The sequence below is a fragment of the Lepidochelys kempii genome, chromosome 4 (genome assembly GCF_965140285.1).
Source record: "Lepidochelys kempii isolate rLepKem1 chromosome 4, rLepKem1.hap1, whole genome shotgun sequence".
Lineage (NCBI taxonomy): Eukaryota > Metazoa > Chordata > Testudines > Cheloniidae > Lepidochelys > Lepidochelys kempii.
In genome coordinates this window covers 80,655,611-80,681,889 of record NC_136383.1, presented here as the reverse complement: position 1 = coordinate 80,681,889, position 26,279 = coordinate 80,655,611, and the positions used below count along the sequence as shown (strand labels likewise).

Sequence of the window (26,279 nt, the reverse complement as noted above, 5' to 3'; positions counted from 1 at the left end):
TGCATTCAGATACAATAATAATAGTTTTATAAAAAAAGAAGAATGTGGGATTATATTACTCAGCAAGTGGGGGCAGAGGAGAGGAAAGGAAAAATAAACTCTGAGAAGGAAAGAATCATGGTTGTACAAAATATTAAGTACACTGGAGAAAATGCAGACCAAAAGCAAATGTTATCTGCCTGAAACGCGGCAAAGACAAACTTTAAGTTAAGCAGACTAATACATAAAAAGTTGAATTTACTTGCTATCTCAGCTAGTTAAACTGCTGCTTCCCTTGCATGGCATAATGTTTATTTGGAAAGTTGAAGTCCTCACTTAACACCTGTCATCCATGAAAATGACCTGGAAATGACCAATGAAATCCAAGAGCTATTCTGAAAATAATCACTTGAATTAAAAGATGATGTTTCTTGACCCAATACTCCTGCAGGAAAAGCTTACCTAAAAATGATTGATGATATTCATTTTAACTATGTTAGAGAATATACTTCAGTGGAAAGAAACTGCACTACATTTGTATAAAAGCATAATATTAAATGTAGCCACTTTTTTCCAAAATAATAAAACAACCTGTTAATCATCCAGATTTGCTGTAGACACATTGTAATATTTAATTATAATGGATTATATTACCATACTTAGACCATTGTTCTATTATTAATAAGTACTATTTCAAATGTTAATGCATACCAGGTAAAATTGTCAATGGCGTCCTGTACATTTCTCCTAAAAATTGCTGGAAGATCTCCACTCTTCCCTGGGAAACAATGATCTGTAGATCCTTTGGACAACCCCTTTCTGAAAACACCACAAGAAAACAATATTCATTTCTATAGTCTGTACATAATCATAACTCATGTCTCACAATCAAAAACAGAAAGTAGAAACTAACTACTCATACAGCATACTACTGTATAGCCAAATGAAAAGAGCAGAGCAGATTTAAGAGAGGTTCGGAGCAAATGATTTTCACACTGCAATTGATACTGTAAATTCCAGTCACAAGTAAAAGAAGATAGCTCTGGATTCCTGTACAACACTCAAGAATGTGCACTTATGGTGAGAGTAGTAGTACAGCACTGTAAGACAGAATGTATTTGCTCCCAAACTGACAAATAAGAAGGCTTTTGCCTAGGAACTAGTACTACAATCAGGGATCGGAGGGGAGATCCCACAAACCTTTTGCACACAGTCATCAGTCAATGGGATTATTTGTTTAAAGGTCTGGAGGATTGGGTGCCAAGATAGCAATGAAAAAAATAAAATAAATTAGCTTTGCATTTGGTCCATTTATAGGAAAAAAAAGTATTATTTTCCATCTCCTGCAACCTATTTTTCTTTACAGACTCCAACAGCTTATTTGCAGGATCTGGACCAACGACTGTATGATTGCACCTCTCACCACTAGACAGGAACACTGGCTGAAAAGTATCTGGACTATTCTATATTCAGTATTCTGAACAATGACTTGAATTTCCGTCTCGGCCAACTCCTTAAAAGTGTTAATTAACAAAAATGTTTGCTCAAACAATTTTAAGATACAGTAAGTCAATTTACAAGAGCTTTCCTGAGGAATAAAATGTGAGTGTAGTTTTAATGGAATTGAAGGCTTATGTTAAGAGTGGTATGAATCTTTACAGAAATCTACATGTTATTCTTCAAGCATTTCTTTACCCTGCATTTTGCCATGCAGAAACCACAGGAAAAACACTCATGCAGTATTCCCTCCCGTCACCAGAGGTACTTCAAAAGCACAAAACAGTAATTGTTCAGACAGTACTTAGTTAAATAAATTTTGTTGTTCAATCATTAACCTGCAGCTGGTTTCACTGCCTGTAAAGTCTGCAGGAAGATAAATTACAAATATGCTACTAAGTGGAAAAGGACCTTTTCAAAGAGTCTTTAAACAGTCAACTTAACATTTTCATTAGGAAATCTGAAATGCTAGTTAAATATCAAGAAACATGCACATATCAAAATTTTCATGAGCTGCAAAAAGCACCATGACTTTTGCATTAGGGAATAGGCCATAACATTTTTCATTACTCTGCCCTTTCCAATGTAACAAATGTTAGTACTGATCTTCTGACTCATTTTGATTGCTATTTATAAAATGTAGTTCTATGTCGCCACCCTCAATAACTTAAAGAGTCTATAAACCTTAAACTACATATTTTAAAATACACAGATGAGGAAAACTATACTGTTGCTTTATTGCTATTTCTACAACAATATCTTAGTGTGGAGAGAAAAGTTAGTATTTTTTAACTGGAGTAGTTGTTGGTTTACAATCCTAAATGGCTATAATCTAACTCAGTTGTACAATAGATAAATTAAACTGATCCCTTTAGAACATACAACACTGAGAACTCACGTATAACAACTCTGACAAGAGTACCCTGACAATCATTAAACTTATAACAATCACTCAGCGACCTTAATACTAATATACAAATAACATTACTCTGCCAGCTAGCAGCCTTAAATAGTTAAATTCATGAAACAATTTACCTCAGCCAGCAGACAATAAAATCAGAAATACTCCAAAAAACCCCTCTCATCCTTAGATCACACACAGTAATATAACCTCATCTCTCTCCAAAAACCCCATAAAATACAACAGTAATTTTTTCCAATATTGCCATATTAATATAATCTCAGATAACATCTTAATTTTAATACTTACTTTTAGTTAAATTTGAACACACAATTTCTATTCAACATAGTATTGTTGTTAAATCATTATATAGCAATTTATGAAGTATAAATATATATATTCAGAACACACATACAATATTTTGCACAGACAGGAGAGGGTTCAAAGCACTATTTGAATGGTAGCGTGATGGGACAACTGTGTTCTATTTTGATGCAGATATTTCTTAGACATTTTTCTTGGATAACTAACACTGCATGTAATATTACAATATAGTTTTCTTTAGAGAAATCACCTTGCTCAGAAAAAAAACTAAAATCTCTTTAGAAGAAATACACGCATTTGTAAACACAATATACAGGCTCAGTCCTGCAACCTTTTCTGAGATGTATAATTCCTACCTTAAGTAATACCCATGTAAAGATTATATGATCGGCCATACTATTTTCCAATTTGTCTTAATGTTGACTGGGATTTAATATAATGCATAAAGCCACTGTCTATGGTTATGAGAAGAGTTCTGTTAAGAATGACAGGAGCAACTAAAGCCTTAAATTAAAATAAGAACAGTCACTTGAGCTATATTCTACCCTTGTTCCAAATGTGGGCCTTCCACTGATTTCAATTGGACATATTTGTTTATTTCTAAAGAACAAGGGTCAAATACAGAATCAAATCACTAATCAGACATAAAAATTATTACATACATGTACACTCCTCCTATTTAATCCTGCATCTATCATGAACCTTTGACTGCCTCAGCTGCACTCTGCTCTTTAATCTATCTCCCCAGAGAATTCTAAATTCCAAACTTCTGAACAGCTTCAAAACAGACACCATTATTTTAATTAAATCCACTGGCCACAGAAATGTTTCCTTTTTTCTCTTCCGAGATGTGAAACTCACACCTCACATGCCTATGCTTAAAATGACCTGAAGCGCCAGTTGGACAACAGTCAGTCTACAATGGCGATGGTATTCATGGTCAGATATCTTGTGCCTCCTGAATGCTAGAAAAAGAACCTCATACTTTGCAAAAAGAGAGATTCCCAAAAGGCGCTGAGATACTGACCTGGAAATCATGACATTTGTATGTATAAACAAAATCTATTTGTACAGAATTTTTAATGTAAGAGATTTTCTTGCTCCCTCAGAGGTCTGTGTGAGTTGTTCTCCTGGCACTGGGAGAGCATGGAGCTACAGGCTGAGGTATGAAAAAGTAACAATAATAAAAAAAAATGCAAGTGCTCTAAAACGGGCTTTTTCGCCAGGAAAAACACTTGATGGTATGCTTTCAAGGTTTTACCGGTGACTCTTTGAGATGACTCGTTGTCGGTAATACAGTCATGCCAAATTTACACCAATACATCTTGCTGCCACCCCACCATGTATTTTATACACCATTCACGTACCCTATTCGTAATAGGCTGTATACAGATATACACACACACTGGACACGTGTAACACAGCCCTGCCCACGCCCTGCCCCAGGGAATTCCGACCTCCGCTTGCACACGCGCGGAGGCTGAGGCCGGAGTCTCCGCAGGGAGGGTGCCCCGAGGCGCGCCCGCAGCCCCCCGTGTTTTCCAGCCTTACCCTACGACCACCAGCTCTGGATCACGGGCAGGCCGCGGCGGGTCGGAAGTCACGGGCGGGGGGCAGGGGCGCCGCACCCCGCTAGCCACGCGCATGAAAGGCGCAGAGAAGAGCGGCGCCCGGGCTCGCAGCAGCCCAGCAGGGTCCCTTCCTGTCCTGGCGGCCGCAAGCGGCGCCCCCCTGTCATTTCTCATTGTGACCCTCCATCTCCCGTCGGGAGAGAGGCCGGGGGCGGCCGGGAGGGGGTGGCAAAGGGGTCTGCGGGGTCGGGCTGCTCCGGAGACGCTGGAGCTTCACCCTCCGCTCGCTGCGGGCTCTGAGCGCCCCTTCCCGAGGGCCGCAGGTGGCGGGGAGCGGAATTCCACGACAGCTGCAGTAAGCGGGGCTGGGCGGCTCCTTCTGCCCAGGGCGCAGCTCTCCCCTGGGCAGACACTGCGCCGCGCGGGCCCACGCGCCCGGAAACCCCACTCGAGCCAGCCTCCTCCACTGCCCGAACAGCCCCCACCTCCCGCCCCACCGACCCATCCAGCTGCCAGACCCTGCCCTCTTTTCTCACGCGGTAGGGAGAGCCCTGACCACTACCCCATCACCATCACACCCCACCCCACACACAGGCCCCTTCCCTCCTACCAATTATTCTCCCCCTTCCAGGAACAAGAGCCTTAATGCCCTAATGCCAATGCCCCCTAAACCCAACAAAGCCCTACCCATCCCCCAGGCAGGCTGGAGTAATTTGTATGGGGGGGGGGGGGTGCTGAGAGCTATTGAACCAAACTGTTAACCCTGTATATAATGGAAACCACTTCAAGCCAAGGGGTGCTGCAGCACTGGCAGTTCCCCACCCTCCTCTGAGCCAATAGGAAAAGCCATACCCACCATCGTAAGGTACGCAGGCCAAGTCCTTCCACCCACCCCACCCCCCTTTCCCATCCCACCTACAAGCAGGAAGATCTCACACACAATGACCAATTAAACTGTGAGTTTTAAGAAAGGAAACCAGTGGTTCACATACACCTGTGCAGGTCAAGTCCATTGTCTTCCTTCTGCCCCTTCTTCACAGGATTTTCAGGACAAGGCTGCTGATGGACTACTCACCAGAATCCAGATTCAGCCAGCATCGAGTAGCACTTTACTGTCCTCATAACCCTACTGAATGACAGGGTGACTCAAAAAGAAAGATACTACTCAATGAATCCTAGTGGTGGAATCTGGCCCACCTTATGTGGAAGGGAAAAATGCAAGAACAAAACAAAAAACAACAGAGGTAGGGACAATTGCTACAAACAGGAGTTAAAAATACTCTTGTTCAGAAAATAGTACCAGGCATAGGAGTTGGAGGGAGCTACAGCATCAGTCCAGGCAACAAGAATGCATGCACATCCTTAATGCACAGTAAACCATAAATATATGGAGAAAATAAGATAATTAGTGTCACTCTGGGGAATTATGGTGATTCCTCCTTTGCCTAAGTGTGAGAATTTTTATTTCAAAAGCATGATTTAATAAAGAAATTCCAAGGGAGATTTCCACCAACTGACTTTAAATGAAGGTTTATTTCAGAAACGAGTTTCTAATGCAGTTTATTCACTACAAAATTCCTGTGCTTGCCCATGGGACTGGCAGGTGTAGCCTATTGAGTATTTCCAAACTGTACCATTTAAAAATTTCTCTGTACTAATTATATGCCTTAAACAATTCCACACACTCCCACCCCTACCCGAATTTCCCCAGTTGTTTCTGAAACAATTCCTCTATGCTTGGTTTGATGCACGAGAAAGGCGAAGCACCAGATAACACTACATCAGGCCTTGGCTTTCCTTTGCAGGAGTTAATGAATTTGGGAAAATGAGTCAATCCAGAGCAAAGAGTTGGCTAGCAGCCTCTCCCTCAAAATCCTTCTGTGGGGGCAGAAGGAGGGCCATCTCAGATAAATTAATCCACACCAGTTTCCCCCTTCACTATCCCAGTTTAAAGTATAGCTAATTTTCATGCTACAGGCAATGGGGGAAGGTGTATATTTACACCCGAGCACTTCCCACTGCTACCAGTGTACAGGTTCCAACAAAACATGTACATCTCAGATAAATACTGTACAACTCGCCATAAACAAGCACTACCAGGAAAGGGAGAGGTCTTAGGGGAGCTAAAAATAAACTGCTAAAATAGCAGGAATATATAACAATTTGCTAAGCTATATTAAAATATTATTTAGATCTTGAAAATGTAATATTTAGATATAGGATTTTTTTTATTTTGGTTTGTTTTAAGAGACAGGAATGAAAAGGAAAGTATGCAGAAATATTTCTAATGTTTACTAATACAGTTATCCTCACATATAAGATTGAAAAACATTTACTTTACAGATTCTTCTGAACCACTACAACACTAAATAATAATAATTATACAATCCAGACAATAAGCACAAAAGAACATTGCAACATAATTTTAATTGTAAGCCATGATGAATAAAGACATTAACAAAATGCAACTTATGAACTGTACATCTTTAAGTATAAATGAGAAATATTTGCTTTGTTCTAAACTATAATGTAGTTTTATACTGCCACTAGGTGGCTACTTTGTTTATCAGAGTGTTACTCTGAAACCTGTATTGTGGTGTTAGTGTAACAGCTGTGTTAGTCTGTATTCCCAAAAAGAAAAGGAGTACTTGTGGCACCTTAGAGACTAACCAATTTATTTGAGCATAAGCTTTCATGAGCTACAGCTCACTTCATCGGATGCATTCTGTGGAAAGTTTAGAAGATCTTATTATATACACACAAAGCATGAAACAATACCTCCTCCCACCCCACTCTCCTGCTGGTAATAGCTTATCTAAAGTGACCACTCTCCTTACATTGTGTATGATAATCAAGTTGGGCCATTTCCAGCACAAATCCAGTGTTTAACAAGAACGTCTGGAGAGGGGGGTAGGAAAAAACAAGGGGAAATAGGTTACCTTGCATAATGACTAAGCCACTCCCAGTCTCTATTCAAGCCTAAGTTAATTGTATCCAATTTGCAAATGAATTCCAATTCAGCAGTTTCTCGCTGGAGTCTGGATTTGAAGTTTTTTTGTTGTAAAATAGCGACTTTCATGTCTGTAATTGCGTGACCAGAGAGATTGAAGTGTTCTCCGGCTGGTTTATGAATGTTATAATTTTTGACATCTGATTTGTGTCCATTGATTCTTTTACGTAGCTGGCATTGCTGGCACATGATGGCATATCTCACATTGGTGGATGTGCAGGTGAACGAGCCTCTGATAGTGTGGCTGATGTTATTAGGCCCTGTGATGGTGTCCCCTGAATAGATATGTGGCCACAGTTGGCAACGGGCTTTGTTGCAAGGATAGGTTCCTGGGTTAGTGGTTCTGTTGTGTGGTATGTGGTTGCTGGTGGGGGTGGGGGGTGAGAAAACCGGGATTTGTGCTGGAAATGGCCCAACTTGATGATCATACACATTGTAAGGAGAGTGATCACTTTAGATAAGCTATTTCCAGCAGGAGAGTGGGGTGGGAGGAGGTATTTTTTCATGCTTTGTGTGTATATAATAAGATCTTCTAAACTTTCCACAGTATGCATCCGATGAAGTGAGCTGTAGCTCACGAAAGCTTATGCTCAAACACAATACAGCAGCTCTTATCGACAAGTCACTTCAGTTATAAGACCCTAATTTACAGATGCTGGTGACAGTCTTTTTTTTAAAAAAAACAAAACAAAAAAAACCACAACACCACACCCTGAGGCTGACATTTTTCATATTTGGTCAGTCCAGAGATGAATTTTATGGAAAAATTTGACAAAAATTCCATTTGGTTGCCTGAGATATTGTGGACAGGGCGATTTTCACCAGGTAAAACTAATTATTTTTTTCCTCTACTTGGATATCACAAATACTGAGGGGAACCAGGGAAGCTGAGTCAGATGGATCACAAAGGGAGGAACCACTAAAGCCATAATTCCCCTGTGGAGCTCCACTAGCGGTAGCAATTGTGAAAGCAGCAATTAGGACATGGTTACCATGGTATCTTACAACACTTAGTGAATGGACTAGGAAGAGGACAGAATTGTGGCTGAAAGGGGGCCAAATCTTCATCCCCTACATGGAGTTCAAGTAAAAGGGTTTTGCACAGGAGACTTATACAGCGGCTTGGAGGACAAAAATCCCCTCACCCAAAGAGGGAGGCAGGGCATGGAGCACCTGCACAGGTTGGAGTGCAGTGAATTTCCCAAGGAGGGATAAGATGTTAAATATCATTCAGTGGTCATTAAGGGCTACACCCTGCCTTAAAGAAGACAAGAGAGAAAGAACCCATAGGTCTTGAGGCCTCTGCATGTGCTGGGCCCTCCACATTGCTTCCTCGCCACTCACCCGACAGCATGCCTTTCATGACCTGTACTGTCATTAGAGTTTCTACCAATCCCTCCAAGTGGAAGGAGTTTGGTGTGGAAGTCAATGCTGGTTGAAGCATCATTAACTCCTGTCTCAATATCCTTCAGTCTTGGAGTAAAGTGTTCTGCATAGAGTGATTGCTTCCTCTCCATCCCCACCCTCAGTATGTGTCCTGAATGCCAGCTGAAGCCCAGCTGTGTGGAGTTGGTGCACAGCACCTTTTGCTGGCTCAGAGAAAATGAAGACTGCATGCTATGTAGGCTCTACTGTACCCTTTCATGGGCTTAGAACCCTTCCATGTTCCTTTTTACTCTGTTTTGTTTCAACACCTTGATGTAGAGGAGAATATAGGGCCTCAAATGAGAGAGCAGAAGCGTATGGTAGTGCATAATGCCAAAGAAGTTGCACAGAGGGTGCTGAAGTACTCATGGAAGACTCTGTGGATGGGAGAGAAGGAGAGAATACTGGGCTCTCTATAGGAAGGGTGCAAGAGAGCACCAGAGGTTTATATAAAAGAGTACAGAACTGCTGTGTTTTACATAGAGGTCAGGAGCGCATGAGGGAATTTTAGATTGTAAGCTCCTGAAGGCAGGGACTGTCTTCTTTTGTGTTTGTACAATGCTTCGCCCAATGGGGGCCTGGTCTATGACTGAGCCCTCTAGATGCTACAAATGCAATACAATATATACCTTTGAAATAGGTCCGGGAACACATAAGGGAACACTTTAGGGGAATGTGTAAATATCTCAAAAGTTTCTAAAAGAAGGTTTGTGAGCATGTAGGAATCTTAGCAAATGGACAGATTCAGGAAAACACTGAGGAGCATCTACAAAGCAGGAGCACTTAAATGAAATATTAAACAGGAGGGGTGCAGAAGAGATATTCACAGGGGATGTTGAATTATATAAGGAAACTGAAAATGTGTTTAAAGTGCACAGGAAGGCTTCTGAGTGGTGTGCAAAAAGCATCAAGCATTTAAAAAGAAATGGAGTAACACAGGGTATCTCTATAAGAGAGGTGTGGTAAAAGTTTCTAGGGGAAAGTTGTGGAGCACTTGAAGGTCTCTAAACAGGAAAACAGAGACTACTGACATTTTCAAATGAGTTAACAGAAGTGTATGGCTGTGATAGAGAATTGGGGTCATTAGAGGAAGGGTACAAAAAGTACTTGGAACTTCTATGGTGAGAATATATGGAAGTGTATGGGTGATCTCCAAGAGAAATGGATACTCAGAGCAAAGGAAAGGAAACAAAGGAGCATAAAATCTTTAAAATTAGGGTTCTTGGATATGTCAGGAACTACAAAAAGAAAAGGAGTACTAGTGGCACCTTAGAGACTAACCAATTTATTTGAGCATAAGCTTTCATAAGCTCACAAAAGCTTATGCTCAAATAAATTGGTTAGTCTCTAAGGTGCCACTAGTACTCCTTTTCTTTTTGCAAATACAGACTAACAGGGCTGCTACTCTGAAACCTATCAGGAACTACAGTGCTTCAAGCAATCTTTAGAGTGGTGACAAAGCACATTAGAGAGAAATAGGGTGTGGCAACACGAGGTCTTTACAGGTGAATTCAGGAGCACACTAACTGTCCATAAAGGGCAAGGCAACCACATGCAATCTTCTCTTTTTCTTCCACTACAGCATACTAAGCAGCAGAAGAAAATTAACAATCAACATGAATTTGCCCATGCAGTGTTGAGCAATATTTTCCCAGAAGCACTGGCTACAGTAGTGTAAATTAAACTAGTTTTGACTAATCATCTTCAAGCTGCTACTGCTGCAAGCACATCCAAGGAAATAATACTCTGCAGCAGGACAAATACAATGTTGCTGATGGGAGAATCCTGTGGAAATAACTATTAGTGTGTGGGGAATGTGGTGGGGAGGGAAACTGCAGATGCCGCATATGTAGGATAACTGCAATATCATGCCTTGTTTAAACTCCTGTATCCTCAGAGAGTATACTATAATAGATGTTAGATAACTAACTACGCTACAAAGTGAAACCATAAGAAGAAATCAGTGGCGAGCTTCCACACCTCAAACAACAACTGCAGTCACCTCAACTTCCTTTTTTTCTCCCCTCTTAAATTATATCTTGTGCCTTAAAATATGCATTTTATAGTGGTTTGCAAAGACCTAAAGAAAATATATTTCTAGAATGAAGATGGTAAAATTACAGCTCTGTTACATCAAGAAATAAATAAGAAGAATAAGATTATGGAAATGATAGACTATCATATCATCTGAACAAGTGGGTGCCAAAGGAAACAAAATATTAGAAGAAAAATGTTTAGTGACTCTAATATGATTTATTGCAGGCTGGAACATACATGCTATAGTTTGCCAAAGAGGAAGTTCAAGATATGGAGAATTACAGATAGAAAAGGGAAGTGAAAAAAGGCTGTCTGTAAAGCTACCCTGTGAAAACTTAAAAATAAATAAATAAATTAAAAGGACATATAGGACAAAATCACTATCAAAATAATGCAAATGGGAATGCCACTTGAATTTACAGTCCCAATAGAAATACAAAACCTTCACAACTGTATTTAAAACTTAAGTTAGGCTCGGTACATTATTATCTACACAATAAATGTTTGCAGTGCTATAGAGGGGACAAAACAGTCCCTCCCCTGAAAAGCTTACTATCTAGTTAAGAAGAAATTGACCAGCGCAGGTACAGATACATAGAATCATAGAAGTGTAAAACTGGAAGGGACCTCAGTAGGTCATCTAATCCAGACCCCTGCACTCAAGGCAGAACGTAATAACTTGACCATTCCTGATAGGTGTTTGTCTAACCTGTTCTTAAAAACATGCAAGTATGGAGATTCCACAACCTCTCTAGGCAATTTGTTCCAGTGCTTAACAACCCTGACAGGTAGTTTTTCCTAATGTCCAAAATAACCCTCCCTTGCTGCAATTTAAACCCATTGCTTCTTGTCCTATCCTTAGAGGTTAAAGAGAACAATTTTTCACCCATCTCCTTGTAACAACCTTTTATGTACTTGAAAACTGTTATAACGTTCCCTCTCAGTCTTCTCTTCTCCAGACAAAACAAACCCAGTTTTTTCAATCTCACCTCATAGGTCAAGTTTTCTAGACCTTTAATCATTTTTGTTGCTCTCCTTTGGACTTTCTCCAATTTGTCCACATCTTTCCTGAAATGTGGCACCCAGAACTGGACACAATACTCCAGTTGAGGCAATATCGGCATGGAGAAGAGTGGAAGAATTACTTCTCGTGTCTTGCTTACAACAATCCTGCTAATACATCCCAGAATGTACATCCCAGGTGTTTGCGTTTTCTGCAACAGTGCTACACTGTTGACTCATATTTAACTTGTGATTCACTATAATTCCCAGACTGCTTTCCTCTGTAGTCCTTCCTGGGCAGACAGGGGAAGGAGAGAGAACAGGAAGAGAGAATGAGGGTGATTACAGTAAGATCGCATGATTCATATTTTAGGGATTAATGCATATAGCATTGAGAGTTTCATTATTTCCCTTCAGCCTCACTATTTAGCAGGGGAAAGTAAGGTTTATAGATCTCACAATATGTGAGGGACTTGACAGAGTGGAGAGATGACAGAGAAGGTCAAGAAAGGAGTTCCAGACTTAGGAGCCACATAAAAGAAAGTGAGGAGAAGAACATGTGAGGAAGAAATGAAGGAGGTTGTTAGACCTGTGGCTTAAGCTGAATGAAGAGGTGAGGGGAAGAGTGAAGAGGAGGTGGAGGAGCATCAAAATAAATGCAAATGGAGAGAGATGCAAAAAACTAAGACTATGTCTATGCTACAGACTTCCGCCAGTAGATATATATGTTGATTGGGGTGTAAAGAGGTGTGATCACTGACTGACGCAGCTATGCTGACAGACATCTGTAGCGTAGACACAGTTACACTGGCAAATCTGTGCTTTTACTGGTGTAGCTTGCTTCACGTGTAGGGGATGGTTTTACTATACTGGTACAAAGCACACCTTTGCCAATATAGCTGTAGCCATGTGAGGAGTGCTTTGTCACTGAAGTGTGCCGGTATTCCTAGACCAGTAAAGCGCTGCTAGTATAGACATAGCTTGAGTTGTGCATGGCCTCAAAGGAGCTTGGATTTGTTACAGAAAGAGAAAGCCAGTGAAGAGGGACTGAACATAATAAGAGAGAGGTGTCAGATCATTTTCACATCTAATTTTGGACAAACTAAAGGGGAAACAATCAGGAAGACCAGAAAGGAAGTAGTACTTTAAATTCAAGAAGAGAGATTGGAATAGATAAGAATGGCTTGAGGTGGACAGCATCACAATAGCAACAATCTTATTTGATTTGGACAATGTGGGGAGGGTGACGTAGGGTACCACACTTCGGCAATACTAAGAGTATGGTCATTGGCACGGTCAAACTCAAAGTTCCCCCAAGTCAATGGTTCACTGGGCTGACACAGTGAAGACAGGTCAGTTTCACAGTCAGCATACCCAGGGGAGTGACATGGCCAGCATCATGTCTGACTGTAAGGGATCAGGGCATAGGCAGTCTTGCCTAGCAGTCACAGCTGGGCCAACCCACATGTCAAGGATGGCTACAAGGCAGAAGTCAGCAAGCAGGGATCAGAATAATCACTAGAGCCAAGATCAATAAGCAAGAGTCAGGGTCAGAGTCAAGGCAGGGTCAGAGGCCAGAGATCAGAGGTAGTTAGGCTGGAATCAGGAGGCAAGAAGAAGAGAGAGTCAAGCAGGGGTTGGAGACTGGAAATCAGGAAAAGAGGTGAGGTCTGGAGTCACAGCAGGCCAGAAATCTGTGTAGTTGCCCAGACAACTTCCTGGTGTACCTTCTACGTTTAAATAGCAAGTATGGGACAATCAGAGGGTCATAGATTGCTGTCACTCTGGACGGTACTTCCTGCAGCACCTAATCTCCATAGTGCCCCTTGGATATGGTAGTGCATGGTCTCCTGGTGGCAACATCACATGTCCCAGGCTCTGCAGATCTGGGTTCTAGTCACATGGATCAATACATTATACTCACCACTTCGTTGGGGTTGGCCTCAGGCCTGTTTTATCCAGCTGGTCTTGAGGAAACCTTTTCACCAGGTCAGGGCATGACACGGGCAGCAGCAATGCTCTTCAGGATCATAACCCTCCCAGTCACTAAGCTAGTACAGTCTCCCATTCTGCAGTTTAAGAGAACAGGATAGTATGGACTACCCTCATGCCCTTGGACCTGGACTGGTGGGGGTGGCTGTTGGGACCGGTCAGGAAAAGGGTCCTCCATATAAGGCTTCAGGAGGGATACACTGAAATCATGATATGTCTTAAAGGATTGAGGGAGCTGCAATTTGAAGGTTACAGAGTTGATTTGATGATAAATCCAGAATGGTCCAAGTAACTGGTGGTCTAGCTTGCAGATCAGCCTGTTCATACAGAAATGTTTTGCTGCAGGCCAGACCATTTGGCCTCCTGGGAGAGCTGGGCCTTCCTGGCATCAATAGTCCACATACCACTTGTAGTCCTTTTTCATGTCTTCATGGTGGTCTTTAAGCTCCTCCTGGATATGTTTAATTCATTGGATACAGCCAGTGGCTGCTGGGTTTGGGCAGGCTGCCGGCAAAGCTGGGTGGAACCCATAATTTGCAAAAATGGGGAGGCATGGTCAGCATCGTTGTATGAGAATTCAGCATAAGACAGGAGGGAGAACAGTTATCAGAATGGTAGTTGACAAAGCACCTTCGGTATTGCTCTAGTACTTGATCCACCTTCTCTGTCTGCCCATCTGTCTGAAAGTGGTACATAGAGGAGGTAAAAGCGCAAAAGTAACCGGAGCATTTCATGCCAAAAGCATGAGACAAACTGTTGACCTTGGTCCAAGATAATACAGTCCAGAAGCCCATGATGATGGATTAACACACACCACTAGCAGCTGAGCCGTTGCTTCAGCAGAGAGCAGGGAGCCAAAGGAGATGAAATGCATCATTTTGTTCACTTAGTCCACAATGGTCAAGACCACTGTGTGGCCATCAGAGTCAGGGAGTTCCTGAAAATCCAGAGTGATCGAGGCCCAGGTTATAGATAAGGAGAATGCCAATGGGCTTAGCATGGGGTCTCTTGGTGTGTGCACCCAGGTCATGAGAATCAACATAATCCCAGACTTCAACTTGTAAATGGGGTCACCAGAAGAAATGGAAAGCCATGCAGGAAGTCTTAAGGCAGCCAAAATAGCCCACCAATGGAATATCATGGCACATATGACGCACTTCTGGCCTGGGACGCCCTGGTGGAATGTAAATAAGCCCATTGAGTTATGTGATCGTGTTCTGTGTGGATCATTGCATTTTGGTTCTGACTTTCATTTGTTCAGTCACCTCCTGGGCTTACAGATCACGCCACAAAGCAGATCGGGTTAGGTCAATCAGGTCTTGATGTATTGCAACACTAAGGAAATGGTGAGTTTTTAGGAGATAGGGTGTTTTTGGTTAGTCTCCTCATTCTCTTGGTAATGTTCACCCTTTTGGAATAAGGCATCGGCTTTCCCATTCCTGGCTCCTGGGCGATAGGTAATGATGAAACCAAACCAAGGGAAGAACAATGCCTACCTGAGCTGTCTTTGGTTTAAGGGTCAAGCCTTATGAGGCTAATCAAGGTTATTATGGTCAGAAAAAGACTTGCATCTGGTGTCAGACTCCCTTGAGGTGATGGCACCACTCTTCAAAGGCCGATTTAATCACAAGCAGTTCTTTGTCTAATATTTCATAATTCCATTCAGCAGAGGTGAGTTTTTGGGAGGAGTTTGAACAGTGGTACAGCACTTGCTGTAGCCTGCACCTCTGAATGAGTACAGCCTCAATCACAACACTGGATGCATCGGCCTCCACTATGAATGCTTGGGACAGGTCCATATGTGCTAGATCAGGAGCAGTCATAAAAGTGGCTTAAGCTATTTAAAGGCATGGTGAACTTCAGGCATCTAAACAAATTTGATGGCTTTCCAGAGGAGGTTTGTCATGGTGGGTATTTGCCCTGAGAAGCCTGGAATTAACCATCGGTTAAAAATTTGCAAGTCCAGAAAGCCCTATAACTCCCAGGAGGACCTGGGTACTGCCCAGCTGCAGACAGCCTCCATCTTTTGCGGGTCCATCTTAATGCCCTTTGGGAAAAGGATATAACCCAAAAATTCTGTGGAGGATTGGTCAGATACATTTTTCCAGTTTCACATATACACTCTGCTTCCGTAGTCTTTTCCAGATGGAATGAACATGGTAACAATGTTGATCAGGGTTCTTTGAAAACACAAGTATGTCACCAAGATACGGGACTGTATATTGGCCCAGAATGAAGTGTTGAAAGGTTATGGGAGCATTGGTCAGACTATATGGAATTACTAAATATTCGTAGTGCCCACAGCAGGTTAAAAAGGCCGTCTTCCATTCGTCTCCTGCTCGAAGGTACATTAGGTTGTAAGCCCTCCAGAGATCCAGTTTGGTGAAAATTCAGGAAGACCATACATGATCTAATAATTCTGAGATTAGGGGCAGGGGATACCGGTGTCAGACCATTACCTGGCTTCGGGCCCGAAAGCCTACACAGAGGAATAGCATTCCATCCTTTTTCTTAACGAAAAGGACCAGAGCCCCTGGCAGGGAGGTGGAGTGCTGGATGTAGCCCTAGGCCAGATTTTCCTGGATGTATGAACAAAGGGCTGCCAGTTCTGGCTCAGACATTGCATAGATCCATCCATAAAGGACCTTCATCACAGGATGCAGGTCTAAGGAGTAGTCATAGTTCCAGTGCAGATGTAGCATGTCTGCATTTTTCTTGGGAAGCTTGAGAGCAATTCCTTCTGGCTAGCCAATGCCAGAAATCTGTATGGTTGCCCAGACAACTTCTTGGAACACTCTCCAAGGTTAAATAGTGATCATGGGCCAAGCAGAGGGCCGCAGGGTGCTTTCACTGTGGACCCTTCGGGTGGTATTTCCTATGGCACTTAAGTGTTCCTTGGATGAGGCTCTGCATGGTCTCTCTCTGGTGATGTGGAAACATCTGCTATCCTAGACTCTGCAGACCCAGGTTCTAGTCCCACACATCCTTACAATTGCCTTTGGTTGCCTAATGGATCAGGTATTCATTTTGCACCTGGGTGAACCGGAGCTGGCCATTAAGTGTGATATCAAGAGAGACTTGAACACGACCTTCAGGGTTGTAGTCAAGCACCTTAATCACTCAGCCACCAATAATTTTGTTTGTTTTAAACTTAACTGGATTTTTATTCCCCCACACAAGCCTCTCAATAATGAGGATTTAAGAACCTAGCGTAATTCCTGATACATATATAAAATTAAACTCTACATAATAGCATCTGAATAAAGGAGATGGAGAGCGGAGTCCCTTATATATGAAATTTACTGTTTTTTAAATGAGTATTTGGCACTTACATCCCACAGTGATAAACAGATTAGAAATACATAGGCAGAGAAAGAAAAAGGGAAAAGTTGATCTTGCCGTTGGACATTTCATGAGTTTTCTCTCTTTGAGTCCTGATGTCATATCAGGGTTCTAAATGAAGGGAAAACTCGGGGGAAGTGTAATTGCATTTGTAAAAAGAGCTTTATTACTTTAAATAACAGGAAAGCACATGGCTGATACCCGATGCCAGTTTTCAACCTGTTTGTAGACACAATATGAAGATACTGGGTCAGATTCTCAGCTGATTTAAGTCAACACAGCTCTACTGAAGTTAATGCAACTACCCAATTTGCACTAGCTGAAAATACAGCTCTGTTTATGTATAGAATACAGCACTGTTATAGTTACAAAACTAGATGGTCACTAGATGTCACTCTTGTTTCATAAAAATGAAACAGTATGCACTGATATTTCACTGGAGAAATTCATGGGTATCTTCCATAGTAACATCTACATGGCTAAAAGGAAACTTTAATACAATGATGATATTTACCTTCTCACAGAACTCTGTGTGATGAAGCTAAAATGCTTGAAATATTAACTCTCCACTAGAGATGGACCTGCATCCAAACCCTGGATCTGATCCCCCTTCCCACAAAACTTCAGTCTGTGTGGGTGGGCTGGGGGGGAGTGAAAGGGGGATTCAAAATCCAGATCTGAATTTTGCAGCTTTCAGGCCTATCATGTGTCTCTACTACAATTCTTGGCAACGGTAACGGGTTATAGCAGGGGGACTAGAGGTCAGTACCACGAAATGTTATTCTGATCTCTTTTTCTGTACTGATATGCAAGTTTGGGAAAGTCACTGACCCTTTCTATGCTTCATTTTATCCACATACTAAATGAGTATATTACTATTACTGGCCTCATAGACTTTTTTTTATTTTATTTTTAGAGAGAGCTTTGAGATCCATGAATGAAAGCCACTATAACATTTGTCATCTTGCTGAACAAATGAACCATAAGATGTCTTTAACATAAAAGCAATAGATACATCTATCGAAGGAGACTAAATATTGAAAAAAAATCCTTTGACACTAATTTGGAAGAATAAATATTGATACCTAGTTTTTTTTGTTTGTTTTTGCTTACCTGATTAAAAGTACATTTGTTATTTCGCAGAATCACTTTGCTAAGTGTAATGCTCACTATGAATAGTCTCAAGGAAGTTAATAAGACTGCTCATAGTAATGAGTGGCACATCTGATAGTAAGTGCTTACAGATCACTTCCTCAAGCAGAAGCACCAGGTCTTGCGGCCTGTAATGTAAACTTAAGTTCCTTCCTTTCTGGTGAATAGCAACATCATACACATTTGCTTTTAGCTTATACTTTTGAACTATTTTTATTGTCTTTTGTTTTATTGTGTCGGTAGTGCACTAGCCTTTCACAATTATGGCCTAATCCTGCATGCCCTCATTCATATTCTATGCAAATGGTGTCTGAAAACTTTCTCGCAGCTGAATGACTGCCAAAGTTTGGACATCATTCTGAAGTACTGTACACGGTTTGAATCTAACATTACCCAGAAAATAGAAAATGGGAAACAAAAAAAAACTTGATAACAAAACTGCCTGAAAACAAATATTAAACTTTAATATGCAATAACCTGAGCATTTGCTGAGTATTAACTCATGCATGTTTTATTTATATCTTTTTTAATCCTGATTTGGTGCAAAAAACTTGTATTTCCCAAAGCAACAGGGTCATCTGTCAGATGATGTATTATATACATTATTTCTTAGACTGAGCTTCTGAACGCTACTGAGATAAGGCATACATACTTAGGAGTTCATTTATCTTTAAAGGCAAATCTGACATTTTATCATATTTTTACATAAATTATGAATTAATGTCAAGAAAATGCAATCATCTTAATTAACTACAATAACAAAGAAAGCTAATTAGTGTTTTGGTAGAGGTGTTTTATTTCTTTGGGATCTGATAGGAAGCATTTACTACAGCAGGATCAAGTGTCCCTGGAACTGAAGGGGGAAGGGGAAAAAAAAAAAAGGGTTGAATAAAATTCTTGGAAATGGTCCATAAGGCTTTCAAAGCACATCAGTAATAAGAATACAATGATAAAATACAGGGAAAACACAATTACTATTCTTTTCGCATACAATGGATTTCTTTTATCAACATAATGATTATATCAAAGTGGTCAGTAAATCTTTCTTTTCTCTTTTTCTTAACCCAAAAAGCCATGATCACACGGCCACCATCAGAACTATTTGATCCACTGTATATCAGGTACTACTGAGCAGCTAAGATAACAATGTACTTTAGAGTTTGCATTAAATTGTTTCAAATAAACCTCCACCACTCACAGGAGGTCTGAGCACAGCAGGAGTGCTCAAGCCATGTTTGGAGAAGGTCGGAGAAAGAGTCTGCTCTAACTTGTGCAAGGAGCCAGACTAGCTCCTGGCAGCCAAGGCACAGGAAGGCCCATACCTTGGTCACTGTACCAGGCTCACCAACAGCACAGAGGTAATTTGGTCCAACATGTGTGCAACACTAAACCAGACAAAAACTTGGTTTAATCTGGAGGGGTATTCAGAGGTGCAGCAGGACAGCCTGTGTCCCAGAGTCACAGCTATCCCAAGACATGCACACAAGGTGAGTATGCTCCAACAAATCAATATTTAATGTGCAATGCCTCAGACATTTGATGTCCCTGACCTTCTCGCCGTTCATATAATACCGAATACCAGACTGAAAACTATCCTCACAGGCATACTACTGTATATTTGCTTATTTTGGGGATTGACACCTTCGTTCAAAGCATCTGGGTAATTTAGAAAGGGCCAATTTCACAAAGCTGAAAACAATTATGAGCCAAATCAGCTGGGGATAGGGGAGAATTTAAATGGAAAAATGTGAATATCTGTGAATGGCTTATTAGATGCTCAAAAAACAACAATAAAGAAAAGTCTGCACTGGTTAAAAAAACAACCAAGCTTAGAGGGGATGTGGAGGCAGCTATAAAAAATGAAACATATGTAACAAATGAAGGAAAGTAAAGATAGTAATGAATATAAATCAGAAGCTAGGAATTGCAGAAAATTGGTAAGGGAAACAAAGGACACACAGGAAAAAAAAAATCTATGGCCAGCAGAGTTGAGGATAATAAGAAAGAGATTGTAAGTATATTAGGAACAAAAAAAAATCCTGAAAATCATATTGGTCTATTACTAGATGGAAACGGTAGAATTATCAGTAAAAATGCAGAAAAGCCAGATATGTTCAATAAATAGTATTGTTCTATATCCGGGGTGGAAAACAGCCATGTAGTCATATCATGATGATGATACTCATCCCATTCCACTATCATCTCAGCTTAGGTGCCCGCTGTGCAACCGCAGTCCCTGGCTTGAAGGGGTTTCCATCTTATACAGGGTTTACAGTTCGGTTCAACAGCTCTCAGTACCCCCACTGTATACATTGTTCCGTCTCAGCAGCTACCACAGTCAGACATTTTTGGATGCAGGTTATCTGGACCTGCTGATTTAAGAGTTTAAAAACAGCTAGCCCCAGAGCTTATTGGACAATTAATGTTGCCTTCCACTAACTCTTGGAACACAGAAGATTGGAAGAAGGCTAATGTTTTGCCAATATTTAAAGAGGATAATCAGGATAACTTGGGTAACTACAAGCCTGTCAGGCTGACATCGATCCCAGGCAAAATAATGGAGTAGTTAATATGGGACTAAATTAATAAAGAATTAAAGGAGGGTAATACAATTAATGCCAATCAACATGGGTTTAAATAGATCCTGTCAAACTTTCTTGATGAAATTACAAGTTTGGTTGATAAAGGTAATAGTGTTGATGTAATATATTTAGACTTCTACAGAGCATTTGACTTTGTACTGCATTATATTTTGATTAAAAAACTAAAACAAAAATTAACGTGCTTCACATTAAATGTATTAAAAACTAGCTAAATACAAGGTCTCAAAATGTAATTGTAAATGGGGAATCACCATGGAGCATGTATGTTTCTAGTGGAGTCCCATAGGGATTGATTTTTGACCCTACGCTATTTAAAATATTTATCAATTACTTGGAAGAAAACAAAATAATCATGATAAAGTTTTAAGAGAACAAAAAGGTTTGGGGAGTGGTATATAATTAAGAGGACAGGTCACTGATACAGAGCAATCTGTATTGCTTGATAAGTTGAGCACTAGCAAACAAACATGTTTCAATATGGCTAAATATCAATGTACACATCTAGGAACAAAGAAAATAGGCCACACTTACATGATGGGAGACTCTATCCTGGGAAGCAGTGGCTCTGAAAGTGACTTGGGGGTCATGGCTGATAATCAGCTGAACATGAGCTCCCAGTGTGACACTGTGGCAAAAGGGCTAATGTGATCCTTAGATGCATACAACAGAGAAATCTCAAGTAGGAGCAAGGAGGTATTATTGCTTCTGTATTTGGCACTTGTGCAATCATTACTGGAATATCATCTCTAGTCCAGGCATCTGCAGATGAAGAAGGATGTTGATAAACTGGAGAAGGTTCAGAGAAGAGCTATGAGAATGATTAAAGGATTGGAAAACATGCCTCATAATGATAGACTCAATGATTTTTTTATCTATTTAGCTTAGCACAAAGAAGGCTAAGGAGCAACTTGATCACAGACTAGAACTACCTACATGGAGAACAAATATTTGATAATGAACTCTTTAATCTAGCAACATAGGTATAAAAAAGAGCCAATGGCTAGCTGAAGCTAACAAAGTCAGACTGGAAATTAGGTGCACATTTCTACAAGTGAGCATAATTAGTCATAGGGACGATTTCCCTAGGGTCATAGTGGATGCTCCATCACTGGCAATTTTTAAATCAAGATTGTATGTTTTTCTAAAAGAAATCCTGTTTCAAACTGGAATTATTTTGGAGAAGTTGTATGCCTGTGTTAAGCAGAAGATCAAACTAGATTATCAGAATTGTCCTTTACAATCTATGAATCTATTAGTGGCCAGTGCTGGAGACAGGGCACTACTTTAGCTGTATCACTGATCTGATCCAGTGTGGTGGTTCTCATTTTCCTCTGAAGAAAGCCAATACAACAAAGAGCTAATGACTTCATTTGTTCATCTCCCAATTTTACATGTAAAGTCTGGGGTCACTTCCCTGATCTAGTTATGGATGGATAAAATTTTACTTGTCACAAACATTGCATTAAATTGCATAAACACAAGAATAAGGTCACTGTTAGCAGATACCCACTTTGCTTTCATACATAAACACTTGAAAATAACTCACCCACACATAATATACTACCCAAACCAAGATCAATAATCTTCTTCTGCTATCAAGATGGCATGCCTGCCATGTTTGAATGTTTATTTATTAATTTTTATGGGAAAGTTAGGTTGTTTAGGTTCTGTTGTCTAGCATGGATTTAGTGGCAGGAGGGCCACGGGCTTCAGGTATTGTTCCAGTACAGAGGTCTCTAACTGTAGTGAGTAGGGGGACCAGGGAGAGTCTCAATGGCTATCATCCTGAAAAGTGCTTGGATTTCAAAGTCTCTTCTCTACCACTCTAGAGCTAGGTCCTGTTAGTGCATGGTGGAGCAGAGGCCATGGTGAAAGATGTTTACAGAGAAAGCCATACATGAGTCTTTCAACTTACCACCATGCTTTACAAAGGCCCAAGACACAAGCCTGAGAAGTCCAGGAGGTGCCTGTTGATATGTCTCCTTAATCATCCATTAAAAAAAAGGCAAAAAAAAGCCCATGAAGGAGAGCCCATGGTACATTCCACAAACATCAGCCGGTCTCAGGGAGTCCTGCTGATAGGCCTGATGGAAATAACTCATATATAGACCCACCAGAAAGTATATGGGGTTCCCAGGACAAGGCCACTGAAGCAAAATGTTAAGAACACTATTCTCTATGCAAGTTGCAGAGTCAGCTGCCAAGGCAAGTCCTCTCTGCTCTAGGGCAGCTGAATTTCAGAATAGCTCCACCTCCCACAATGAATATGGCATAGGTGTCTGTGAGGGAAGTACTAATTATTTAGCTATTTCTCTTTTTAACCTTTTCCACGGCAAGTGACGCCAGAACATTAACATGCCAATCCTTTCCGAGTCTAATATCCAAGTGCACTCTTGTCACCAGCCAATTCCAAATAGAACACAAGGTGACCTTCCATTGACTACTTAAAACTATCACAGAGAGTCAAAAATGGTCATTCAGTAAACTTCTTCAACTTGTTGCTACCCAGTAATATGTGGTAGTGGGAAAACTATAATTTGGTGATAAAGGCTTCAGTTCTCTTTTCTGCTTGGCAGTTTGCTCGAGCCCTCATTCTTAAAAAAAAACATCAAAAACAACAAAATGACAGTTAAGACCAATAATTTTCAATTGAGAAATTGCTAAAGGTTACAAACTACACCCCGACTTATCTCTCTCTTTTCTTAAAAAAATTATGTACTGAAACTCCTGGATTTCACAGCACACGTGTACTCATTTTCAAAGACACCATTCAGTATTATGGTCTGTCGGCTTACAAAATAATAATTTTCTTTCAAGTGGTAAACTTGTTTGATATTTTTATGTCTAGTAGAATACTGAGGCATCTAACAAATGGAAATATAAAACACTGATAGGGATTGGGCCTTGGATGCATTTAAGAAGCATATCCTTGCTTTCATTTACTGTAGACTACTATATTATAGGTTTCAGAGTAACAGCCGTGTTAGTCTGTATTCGCAAAAAGAAAAGGAGTACTTGTGGCACCTTAGAGACTAACCAATTTATTTGAGCATGAGCTTTCGTGAGCTACAGCTCACTTCATCGGATGCATACCGTGGAAACTGCAGCAGACTTTATATACACACAGAGATCATAAAACAATACCTCCTCCCACCCCATTGTCCTGCTGGTAATAGCTTATCTAAAGTGATCACCAAGTTGGGCCATTTCCAGCACAAATCCAGGTTTTCTCACCCTCCACCCCCCCCACACACACAAACTCACTCTCCTGCTGGTAATAGCCCATCCAAAGTGACAACTCTCTACACAAGGTGCATGATAATCAAGGTGGGTCATTTCCTGCACAAATCCAGGTTCTCTCACCCCCTCACCCCCCCTCCAAAACACACACACACAAACTCACTATCCTGCTACCAGCAGGATAGTGAGTTTGTGTGTGTGTGTTTTGGAGGGGGTGTGCAGGAAATGGCCCTGGAGGTATTGTTTTATGATCTCTGTGTGTATATAAAGTCTGCTGCAGTTTCCACGGTATGCATCCGATGAAGTGAGCTGTAGCTCACGAAAGCACAAGTACTCCTTTTCTTTTTACTATATTATAATACTCCATCTGCTGAGTTGACAAGTACTTTTAATATCAAGCTTCAGTGAATGTAAAATTCCTCTTCCACAATATTACATTTTATAAAGTAGACAAGCACATCTCCCTAATCCTCCCATCTCTGGAACAATTACTAATAAAACTAAGAATTCAATTTAAATCCTGCAATTGCCATGGATATAATACAGGCCTAAGTATATTTTGAAATTTATGTTAAGAAGTACTCTTCTTCCAGAGCCTCTTAACTTAATTCTAATCATAGAGCAAGTTCTCTTCTCCGATTTACTTGACAAATCTTTACTCCAATATTCTGTTCTCCCTTTGTATAAGGAAACACTTCTCCTTCACAAGCACTGCATCAAAAACACATACATTTTTAAAATCAGATCAGTTTGATACTTAATTTCTTTATGGTGATATGGAATGGTCTCAGCCAGAGTGAAGGGAAGATTTACAGTTACTGACTGTAAATGTACAATAATTTTGCAGTTATGCAATTCCCTGCACAATGATTTATGTGAGTCTAATCTGCATAATCTTTGCACAGTTACTGAGAAATAATCACTTGTGATTATGCAAATCCCTCTCTCTCACTGGATGCAGCGTTTACAACTCTGTATCCAGAAGCCAAAAACAAAGCCACATCAATATCTGACCCCATTCCCACCTATTGTCAGCACTTAAATACCACAAAAACAATGAGGAGTCCAGTGGCACTTTAAAGACTAACAGATTTATTTGGGCATAAGCTTTCATGAGTAAAAAACCCACTTCTTCAAATGCATGGAGTGAAAATTACAGATACTGACATAAATATACTGTCACATGAAGAGAAGAGAGTTACCTTACAAGTGGAGAACCAGTGCTGACCAGGCCAATTTAGTCAGGGTGGATGTGGTCCACTCCCAATAACTGATGAGGAGGTGTCAATACCACATTCTACAAGCCATTATCCTCCGACCCCACTGAGGAGTACCAAAAGAAACTATATCATCTGCTCAAGAAACTCCTTGCTTCAGCACAGGAACAAATCTTCACAGACACACCCCTAGAGCCCTGAGCAGGGGTATTCTATCTGCTACCCAAGATCCATAAACCTGGAAATCCTGGACGCCCCACCATCTCAGGCACTGGAACCCTTACAGCAGGATTCTCTGGCTATTTGGAGTCTCTCCTCAGACCCTACACTACCAGCACTCCTAGCTATCTTCAAGACATCACCAACTTCCTGAGAAAACTACAATGCACTGGTGATCTTCCTGAAAACACCATCCTGGCCACCATGGATGTAGAAGCTCCTTACCCCAATATTCCACATGAGGATAGACTGCAAGCTGTCAGGAACAGTATCCCTGATGAGGCCACGGCACACCTGGTGGCTGAGCTTTGTGACTTGTCCTCACCCACAACCATTTCAGACTTGAGGACAACTTATACCTTCAAGTCAGTGGCACTGCTATGGGTACCCGCATGGCCCCACAGCATGCCAACATTTTTATGGATGACTTAAAACAAGGCTTCCTCAGTTCTCGTCCCCTAGCGCCCCTCCTCTACTTGTGCTACATTGATGACATCTTCATCATAGGGGCCCAGGGGAAGGAGGCCCTTGAAGAATTCCATCTGGATTTCAACAATTTCCACCCCACCATCAACCTTAGCCCAGACCAATCCACACAAGAGATCTACTTCCTGGACACTACAGGACAAATAAGTAATGGTCACATAAACACCACCCTATACCTGAAACCTACTGACTGCTATACTTACCTACACGCCTCCAGCTTCCATCCAGGACACATCACACAATCCATTGTCTACAGCCAAGCCGTAAGATACAACCACATTT

General features: G+C 41.0%; 1 protein-coding gene across 2 annotated transcripts in view; it reads right to left on the bottom strand.

Moving 5' to 3' along the window:
- Window positions 1-26,279, bottom strand: part of FAM149A (family with sequence similarity 149 member A) — a 76,330-nt gene that overhangs the window by 24,734 nt on the left and 25,317 nt on the right. Inside the window, exons 1-2 of one of the 2 annotated variants that reach the window (XM_073341862.2) lie at window positions 4,253-4,652; window positions 691-798 (exon numbers count right to left, since the gene is read on the bottom strand). In XM_073341862.2, coding sequence (XP_073197963.1) covers window positions 691-798; window positions 4,253-4,446 — 302 coding nt within the window. In that variant the 5' untranslated portion in view covers window positions 4,447-4,652. Of the gene's footprint in view, window positions 1-690; window positions 799-4,252; window positions 4,653-26,279 lie in introns of those variants that run through there. The other variant, XM_073341861.2, reaches the window with a different exon arrangement.